Source organism: Nematostella vectensis, chromosome 14, assembly GCF_932526225.1.
Source record: "Nematostella vectensis chromosome 14, jaNemVect1.1, whole genome shotgun sequence".
NCBI classification, from domain to species: Eukaryota; Metazoa; Cnidaria; class Anthozoa; order Actiniaria; family Edwardsiidae; genus Nematostella; species Nematostella vectensis.
The window spans coordinates 154,216-164,782 of NC_064047.1; the positions used below are offsets into that span (position 1 = coordinate 154,216).

At 39.5% G+C, this 10,567-nt stretch overlaps 1 protein-coding gene across 1 annotated transcript; it reads left to right on the forward strand.

Moving 5' to 3' along the window:
• Positions 1 to 8,773: 8,773 nt before the first annotated feature.
• LOC125559880 (transcription initiation factor IIB-1-like) lies at positions 8,774 to 9,700 on the forward strand. The gene has a single exon (XM_048722044.1). The coding sequence runs from the start codon at positions 8,774 to 8,776 to the stop codon at positions 9,698 to 9,700; it is 927 nt and encodes a 308-aa protein (XP_048578001.1).
• Positions 9,701 to 10,567: the final 867 nt, after the last annotated feature.

A 10,567-nucleotide genomic window follows, 5' to 3' on the forward strand; every position in this document is an offset into this window, starting at 1 on the left:
TTTTAATATTATTATTTACTTGTATAATTTAGATGAGCAATACATAATTCTTCTTGGCCTTGTAGAGCTCATCTCGTTCCTCATAAATAACAAACAAAATGAAGTTTGTTCTTATTTGGTGCAAAGGAATCTACATTAGTTTTCTAATCAGATAATTGTTTTTTTTAAAACTCGCCTGTTTTTTCAACAGCTCTTACTTGAGTTTGCTTGTCTCAGAAATAGACCTTGCTTAATAAACAAATATATCTTACAAACTTATTTAATAATAGGTAACAACTGCAATATTGTATGAAGAGAGTGCCCCTCCCTTCACCTGCTATTGTTGACATTATGCTCAATAAACTGTCACCTCTCCCCTCTCCACCAGTTAAGCATTCTATGTATGCTTCCCTGTACAAAATGCGCCCCTTCAAATAGAACATTAAAGTTCAAATACTTGTTTACTTCATCAAACTCTTTGCTTTGTGTTTTTTGTTAACTTCCTAGGAACAAACTGAAAACATATAATCAATAAATCCAGCAAGCTTATTTTGCAAACTCACTTTTTTTTATTATTTTTGCGCAAAACCAATTAGGATTAAGGGGGTCAAGCACAAAGAAAGAAAACGAATAAAAAAAAAGCCCATTGGCCTGGGATCGAACCCGGTCTGAAGAATAAAACGGAAACCATACATACGGATTACCCAATCGGTATGGCAGCACAAGGCTTTTACGGAAGGCTGTAAAGAACCCGGAGGCCCCAAGCACCGATATTTCCGAGCGAATATGCTGTACAACACTCTTGCAAGGTTATCCCAACCCGCGCATTAATGGGGAGGACAATAACCAGGATCCCAGGCCCGTAATACGGTTACGCCACGCACAGCTCGCCGAGATTGTGGATGACAAAAAATAGAGGTCTATTTGGGCGTCTTGGGTCCCTTGGGGACTCGCCATGCGCACGGGCGCATCTCTTTTATTGTGTACATGACATCAAATTAGCGAAGAAAAAAGACGCTGTTTTGGTATCATGTGAAAAGCATAAAATAAATAGAAATAAAGACGTAACGGGGGAGAATATTGACATATTCATATTAGAATATTGACAAAATCCGCAATATTGTCTACGCTGACTAAGTAAAGCTGTATTTTACTTTAAAGGGGCAGCAGCATAGTACTGCGCATGTCTGGAGTCAGTGTTTATTGTAGGCTTTTAAGTGTCTACAAACAGTTGAACTTTTTAAAAGCTGTCAATACCTTATTAAATAATATGCAATATTATATTGAAAACTATGTTAATTGACAGTTTGTGGTCATTTTTTTTGTTTTGTTTAAAGTCTCCCACATGTACCAAAAGCTCATAAGTCAGTATTAGAATTTCACTGAAGTTCATTGTGTCAAGGCTCTAGAGCTATTGCAAATCTCTTAAACATGACACTCCCCTTTTAAAGGAAAGTAAAAAAAATCAAAATTGTTGGTGGGGTCTCTGTTGTGTTTGTTTTCTTTTTAGTTTTGTTCTATTATTATTATTATTTTCTTTTTTAGAGGGGGAGGGGAATTCAGCTAAAAATAGCCAAGGGTCAATTCAAGCAACTAGTACAAAAGATGTTTTTTTGCAGTCCTTTATTCAATATATTCAAGGTTATTATGCAATTCTGTTGTTTGACTGCATATATATATTTTTTTTCTTTCTTTTCATTACAAGTTCTATATGTGTAAGTGGTGACCATAGCTATGACTACTATTATTTAGAATAATTTTTTACCTACTAACAGAAAACAACTTGACTGCAAAACACTTACTGTAGGGCACTCGATATTAGGCATTACTTTCATGTGGATGTAAGGTTGAAATGTCAAAACCTTCATTAACCCGTGAACTACGCTTTAGCGTATTACACTTTGTTGTGATCTGATTCTATTGTTCTTTTTTGTGTTTTACTAACTATTACCGTTTAACTATCACACTTTGTTTCACGTGTTAATGAAAACCACTCTAATTACTTACAGTAATTCTTTTTTTAATATTATTATTTACTTGTATAATTTAGATGAGCAATACATATTTCTTCTTGGCCTTGTAGAGCTCATCTCGTTCCTCATAAATAACAAACAAAATGAAGTTTGTTCTTATTTGGTGCAAAGGAATCTACATTAGTTTTCTAATCAGATAATTGTTTTTTTTTTTTAACACTCACCTGTTTTTTCAACAGCTCTTACTTGAGTTTGCTTGTCTCAGAAATAGACCTTGCTTAATTAACAAATATATCTTACAAACTTATTTAATAATAGGTAACAACTGCAATATTGTATGAAGAGAGTGCCCCTCCCTTCCACCTGCTATTGTTGACATTATGCTCAATAAACTGTTACCTCTCCCCTCTCCACCAGTTAAGCATTCTATGTATGCTTCCCTGTACAAAATGCGCCCCTTCAAATAGAACATTAAAGTTCAAATACTTGTTTACTTCCTCAAACTCTTTGCTTTGTGTTTTTTGTTAACTTCCTAGGAACAAATTGAATACATATAATCAATAAATCCAGCAAGCTTATTTTGCAAACTCACTTTTTTTTTTATTTTTGCGCAAAACCAATCAGGATTAAGGGGGTCAAGCACAAAGAAAGAAAAAGAATAAAAAAAAAGCCCATTGGCCTGGGATCGAACCCGGTCTGAAGAACAAAACGGAAACCATACATACGGATTACCCAATCGGTATGGCAGCACAAGGCTTTTACGGAAGGCTGTAAAGAACCCGAAGGCCCCAAGCACCGATATTTCCGAGCGAATATGCTGTACAACACTCTTGCAAGGTTATCCCAACCCGCGCATTAATGGGGAGGACAATAACCAGGATCCCAGGCCCGTAATACGGTTACGCCACGCACAGCTCGCCGAGATTGTGGATGACAAAAAATAGAGGTCTATTTGGGCGTCTTGGGTCCCTTGGGGACTCGCCATGCGCACGGGCGCATCTCTTTTATTGTGTACATGACATCAAATTAGCGAAGAAAAAAGACGCTGTTTTGGTATCATGTGAAAAGCATAAAATAAATAGAAATAAAGACGTAAGGGGGGAGAATATTGACATATTCATATTAGAATATTGACAAAATCCGCAATATTGTCTACGCTGACTAAGTAAAGCTGTATTTTACTTTAAAGGGGCAGCAGCATAGTACTGCGTATGTCTGGAGTCAGTGTTTATTGTAGGCTTTTAAGTGTCTACAAACAGTTGAACTTTTTAAAAGCTGTCAATACCTTATTAAATAATATGCAATATTATATTGAAAACTATGTTAATTGACAGTTTGTGGTCATTTTTTTTGCTTTGTTTAAAGTCTCCCACATGTACCAAAAGCTCGTAAGTCAGTATTAGAATTTCACTGAAGTTCATTGTGTCAAGGCTCTAGAGCTATTGCAAATCTCTTAAACATGACACTCCCCCTTTAAAGGAAAGTAAAAAAAAATCAAAATTGTTGGTGGGGGTCTCTGTTGTGTTTGTTTTCTTTTTAGTTTTGTTCTATTATTATTATTATTTTCTTTTTTAGAGGGGGAGGGGAATTCAGCTAAAAATAGCCAAGGGTCAATTCAAGCAACTAGTACAAAAGATGTTTTTTTGCAGTCCTTTATTCAATATATTCAAGGTTATCATGCAATTCTGTTGTTTGACTGCATATATATATATTTTTTCTTTCTTTTCATTACAAGTTCTATATGTGTAAGTGGTGACCATAGCTATGATTACTATTATTTAGAATAATTTTTTACCTACTAAAAGAAAACAACTTGACTGCAAAACACTTACTGTAGGGCACTCGATATTAGGCATTACTTTCATGTGGATGTAAGGTTGAAATGTCAAAACCTTCATTAACCCGTGAACTACGCTTTAGCGTATTACACTTTGTTGTGATCTGATTCTATTGTTCTTTTTTGTGTTTTACTAACTATTACCGTTTAACTATCACACTTTGTTTCACGGGTTAATGAAAACCACTCTAATTACTTACAGTAATTCTTTTTTAATATTATTATTTACTTGTATAATTTAGATGAGCAATACATATTTCTTCTTGGCCTTGTAGAGCTCATCTCGTTCCTCATAAATAACAAACAAAATGAAGTTTGTTCTTATTTGGTGCAAAGGAATCTACATTAGTTTTCTAATCAGATAATTGTTTTTTTTAACACTCACCTGTTATTTCAACAGCTCTTACTTGAGTTTGCTTGTCTCAGAAATAGACCTTGCTTAATAAACAAATATATCTTACAAACTTATTTAATAATAGGTAACAACTGCAATATTGTATGAAGAGAGTGCCCCTCTCTTCCCCCTGCTATTGTTGACATTATGCTCAATAAACTGTTACCTCTCCCCTCTCCACCAGTTAAGCATTCTATGTATGCTTCCCTGTACAAAATGCGCCCCTTCAAATAGAACATTAAAGTTCACATACTTGTTTACTTCCTCAAACTCTTTGCTTTGTGTTTTTTGTTAACTTCCTAGGAACAAATTGAATACATATAATCAATAAATCCAGCAAGCTTATTTTGCAAACTCACTTTTTTTTATTATTTTTGCGCAAAACCAATCAGGATTAGGGGGGTCTAGCACAAAGAAAGAAAACGAATAAAAACAAAAGCCCATTGGCCTGGGATCGAACCCGGTCTGAAGAACAAAACGAAAACCAAAAATACGGATTACCCAATCGGTATGGCAGCACAAGGCTTTTACGGAAGGCTGTAAAGAACCCGAAGGCCCCAAGCACCGATATTTCCGAGCGAATATGCTGTACAACACTCTTGCAAGGTTATCCCAACCCGCGCATTAATGGGGAGGACAATAACCAGGATCCCAGGCCTGTAATACGGTTACGCCACGCACAGCTCGCCGAGATTGTGGATGACAAAAAATAGAGGTCTATTTGGGCGTCTTGGGTCCCTTGGGGACTCGCCATGCGCACGGGCGCATCTCTTTTATTGTGTACATGACATCAAATTAGCGAAGAAAAAAGACGCTGTTTTGGTATCATGTGAAAAGCATAAAATAAATAGAAATAAAGACGTAAGTGGGGAGAATATTGACATATTCATATTAGAATATTGACAAAATCCGCAATATTGTCTACGCTGACTAAGTAAAGCTGTATTTTACTTTAAAGGGGCAGCAGCATAGTACTGCGCATGTCTGGAGTCAGTGTTTATTGTAGGCTTTTAAGTGTCTACAAACAGTTGAACTTTTTAAAAGCTGTCAATACCTTATTAAATAATATGCAATATTATATTGAAAACTATGTTAATGGACAGTTTGTGGTCATTTTTTTTGTTTTGTTTAAAGTCTCCCACATGTACCAAAAGCTCATAAGTCAGTATTAGAATTTCACTGAAGTTCATTGTGTCAGGGCTCTAGAGCTATTGCAAATCTCTTAAACATGACACTCCCCCTTTAAAGGAAAGTAAAAAAAAATCAAAATTGTTGGTGGAGGTCTCTGCTGTGTTTGTTTTCTTTTTAGTTTTGTTCTATTATTATTATTATTTTCTTTTTTAGAGGGGGAGGGAAATTCAGCTAAAAATAGCCAAGGGTCAATTCAAGCAACTAGTACAAAAGATGTTTTTTTGCAGTCCTTTATTCAATATATTCAAGGTTATTATGCAATTCTGTTGTTTGACTGCATATATATATTTTTTCTTTCTTTTCATTACAAGTGCTATATGTGTAAGTGGTGACCATAGCTATGATTACTATAATTTAGAATAATTTTTTACCTACTAACAGAAAACAACTTGACTGCAAAACACTTACTGTAGGGCACTCGATATTAGGCATTACTTTCATGTGGATGTAAGGTTGAAATGTCAAAACTTTCATTAACCCGTGAACTACGCTTTAGCGTATCACACTTTGTTGTGATCTGATTCTATTGTTCTTTTTTGTGTTTTACTAACTATTACCGTTTAACTATCACACTTTGTTTCACGGGTTAATGAAAACCACTCTAATTACTTACAGTAGTTCTTTTTTAATATTATCATTTACTTGTATAATTTAGATGAGCAATACATATTTCTTTATGGCTTTGTAGAGCTCATCTCGTTTCTCATAAATAACAAACTAAATGAAGTTTGTTCTTATTTTGGTGCAAAGGAATCTACAGTAGTTTTCTAATCAGATAATTGTTTTTCTTTTAACACTCACCTGTTATTTCAACAGCCTTACTTGAGTTTGCTTGTCTCAGAAAAAGACCTTGCTTAATAAACAAAGACATGTTACAAACTTATTTAATAATAGGTTACAACTGCAATATTGTATAAAGAGAGTCCCCCTCCCTTCCCCCTGATATTGTTGACATTCACGCCGGGCACAAAACACTCCAAAAGCGGCAGGGTTTTCCGTGTCAAATCGCCATCTTGGACGGGGCACGTTTTCAGAGGACTGGTGCCGAATTTACGAATCTGCTCGGGCCCTATGTTCGAAAGCTCGTAAGATTTTCGCTAGCTTCGGAAAATAAGATCGGATGGCGGGAAAGCACAGACGGAAGAACAAGGTTTGATTTGGTATCAAACACGGCCAGAATTTCGCGTGGTTCCTGCGCCTATTCTTCAAAGGGATACGGTCTTTCCGCGACATTTACCAAAATGTATTGAATGCAGTTATTTTGAGTCCCGATTTTATTTTTACGTCGAAAGAATTTATTGAAAATCAGCAGGGTAGTCCGATTCTTGAATCCCTGAATGTCTTCGCTATGATTTTGGTTTTGTAGATTTCTCCTCTGTTCTCGCGCGATTATTTTTGAAACCTCACTCTAATTTTCAAGTTTATCTGTGAAAATTCCAAAGAGGTTCAGTCTCGGAGAGTAAATGCGAGAGGCTAAATTAAAGAGACAGAATGTGATGGACTCTTCGCGAGAACTGCAGGACCTGGAGGATGAGTTTTCTTCCCTTTAGCAAAGCATCGTTGAGAAGAAACTTGAAAGCGAAGCGAGAAAAGCTGAGAAGGCTTAGCAGAAAGGTATTTATATAGAACCAAATAGAATGTGTTTACATATAATACTCATTTTGTAGAAATGCAGCGCTTATAGAAAAGGAATCGAAAGAAAAGGATATACTTGTTTTAGCCAGACTTGCGCATTATTTTACGCTATCATGTTATTTGAGAGGGGTGATTTATTGAGTTATAAATTATAGTCAAATTGTTGGTTCTTTTAGATCGATAGATCGTTTCGTCAAAGAAATAACACATGGAATAGAACTCAAACAACTTGGCGCGCGCGTTGCTATGGTAGCTTATGAACAATAATTATTCTTTGTTGTGAAAGTATTTTCAGTTTGAACAGCGCTTCAGTTTATTGTATTCTTGGATAAACTTGTTCTCAACGAAACTCAAGTGAAACCAAATATGATAATCATTTAAGTTACATCAGAAAACTTAGTCAAATCAAAATAGTTAAGTAAGACTTAGTACTTAATTGGATTCTTAATTCTGAGTTCTTCCAAACAGATTACTTGTTGTTTCATGTTGGTCTAATTATTATCTTTGTTTGTTTGTTTCATAATTGATGGCTACATGGATATTCTCTTTAGATTAGTGATATCCTCAATAGAAAATAGATAGTAGTAATTAGTTTATTATATGATTAGGCTATTATATTTAAATGTAATCAATAACCTTACTCTGCATAGCAGTTAAAAATAGGTAGGTAGATTCAGACAGTCGTATGGAAGGTAAAAGTCAGGAAGGAGGCAGTCAGAAGGGGTTTTTAAATGGAAATGCAGTGTCGAGGAGGAAGAATCCGACATGCTTCACTGAGGGAGTAGTAGGGTTTTGGCGCAGCTGGCGCAAAGTTTTCATCATCCCGAATTTCATTCCAAAAATGGCGCAAAAGTCTCCGCACACCTCCGCCAAGCCTCGCGACCTGCGCATGCGCGAGTTTGCCAAAGATCTCTTGCACGACCACGCCAACCTGTCAATCACTTTGTCACGTGATAGCCAAGCCCACCTGTCAATCACTTTGTCACGTGATAGCCAAGCCCACCTGTCAATCACTTTGTCACGTGATAGCCAAGCCCACCTGTCAATCACTTTGTCACGTGATAGCCAAGCCCACCTGTCAATCACTTTGTAAAAAACCTGTCAATCACTTTGTCACGTGATAGCCACGCCCACCTGTCAATCACTTTGTAAAAAACCTATCAATCACTTTGTAAAAAACCTGTCAATCACTTTGTCACGTGATAGCCACGCCCACCTGTCAATCACTTTGTAAAAAACCTATCAATCACTTTGTCAAAAACCTGTCAATCACTTTGTCACGTGATAGCCAAGCCCACCTGTCAATCACTTTGTCACGTGTCGCACCTAGGGGGAGCCTGGGGGCTATTCTGGTCTAAAGACGTGTGGGGTCCTAGATAAAATGACATTAAAGACGGAGGTGAAGATTAAAAACGATGCGGCTACAGCCGGCGGTTGTTCGGTGCTGGAGGTGAATGTGAGTAACACTGCGGATGCGGAGCCTGAACACTGCTGTTGTGACGCTGATTACTATGAAGACTCAGAATACGGAAGCTTCGACCCCGTTGGGTTTGTGGCCGGAGCGGCGACAATTGTCCTTGGTGTTCTAGCAATGTTAGTCTCCATGCCACGGTATGACGAAAAAAGATGGGTGAGATACTAGTCCACGAATGTGGTGCGGAGACTTTAGACCCCACCTAGGGGGAGCTCGAGGGGACTAGCCTCTCAGCTTCACATCTAAAAAACCTTTGAAAAGTGGCTTAAAGACATGAACAGTCTAATAAAATGAAGGAACAAGCGGTTGAACGTACGGCTGAAGATCGGTCACCACCACCATACAATATCCCCGACGGACCGGTGCCTGAGATTAACGTCCCCACCCTCATGCCGGAATTTGCACTGTTTGACCGAGCCCTCACCGAATACGAGACTAGTAGAGCCTCCTTGGGAGACGGGGATAGTGGTAACACCCTTTGCAATCATGACGGCCTAGTCACAGAAGACGGGGTCACTAGTTGCTTAGAGTGCGGGGAACAGATGCAGCGCGTGATCGCGCACGAAAGGGAATGGGGTTTTTACGGACATTCCGACGGCGAACGGTCTTCGGATCCAAGTCGGGTCCAGGTACGTAGGTCTGAGGACAGAAATATTGACAAGGATGTGGAGAACATGGGTTTTAGTGGGGTAATTGTAGCCAAAGCTAACGAGATATACACTCAGGTGACGAAAGGTCAGATTTTTCGCGGCGACCCACGGAAGGCGATCGTCTTTGCGTGTATCTACTACGCCTACAAGATGTCCGGTAAGTGTCAGACACCGAAAACCTTGATGGAAACTTTTGGATTGAGCAAGAAGAGTTGCCTTAAGGGTCTGAAAATCTTCAGTATTAACGCGCCTAAAGATTACTTACTACACGGAACGTCTCCCACCGTCGTGGACCACATTCGCGATGTGATGGATAGATTCTCGGCGTCCCCCGCACAGAAGGGAGAGGTGGTCCAGCTCTACTACAGATCTAAGAACCGCTCGTCTGAGTTGAATCGCGCTCGCCCACAATCCTTTGCGGTCGCTTTAACCTATTACTGGGTACGGCTAAAGGGGGTCGATATTACACTTAAAAAATTCTCCGAAAGAACGGGCGTCTCCGAGTTAACCATCAGTAGGAAAGCGAGAGAAGTGGCCACAGTCCTGGGTACGCCTGGTGTGGTGTGATGTTTCCTGATTTCCAGAGAAATCAGGATTTCCAGAAAACTGTCAGTTCGGAGTAGATGTGAATTAACACGTCTAAAAAAATTCGAAAAAAGTGGTTTAAAGACGTGGATGTAATAACAAAATGGATATGCAAAGTGCTGGAAGTCTTACAAATCTCACCGTGGAGGATCAAGCCGCCACCTTAGCGAGGTGGGGAGCCGCAGACTTTGACGCCGTTATGGAGCGCGCGGCGTGGGAGGGGTGCGTCGAGACCGTGAGGTTGTGTAAGAGTTGGGGTGCGACGGATTTCGAAAAGCCGATGATCAGGGCCGCAATGAACGGTCACACCGAGATCGTTAAGATGTGTTGTGAGTCGGGCGCCTGTGGCTTCGTGTATCCAGCGTCCATGGCCGCGAAAGGCGGGCACGTAGAGGTTTTGAAGGTGATGGGCGAGTATTGTGCCGACGGAGGAGAGGCTATGACTGAGGCCATGGGTGCTGCGGCGGCGGAAGGTCAGGTGGGGGTTGTTGAGTTGTTGATAGATCTAGGTGCCGATGTTGATGTCGGTTGGGCCACCGCTGAGGCGGCGTACAATGGTCACGTTGAGGTTCTAAAGTTGCTGAGAGAAAACTTCAGCGAGTTTGACCCGGACTATGCTATAACACCGGCCACCGAATCTGGCAACCTCGAGATCGTCAGGATGTGCTTGGAGTGGGGCGCGACCGATCTCATTGGGCCTATGAGTTACGCGCGATTCTTGGGTCTACACGAGATTCTCGCGGTGCTACGTGCGGCGTGGAGGTGGGGCCTCGTGCATGAGGAGCTCCCGGAGAAGCTACACAAGGTGAGATTCCGTAGAAAGCTGGAGGACGAACTAATGCCAGTAGC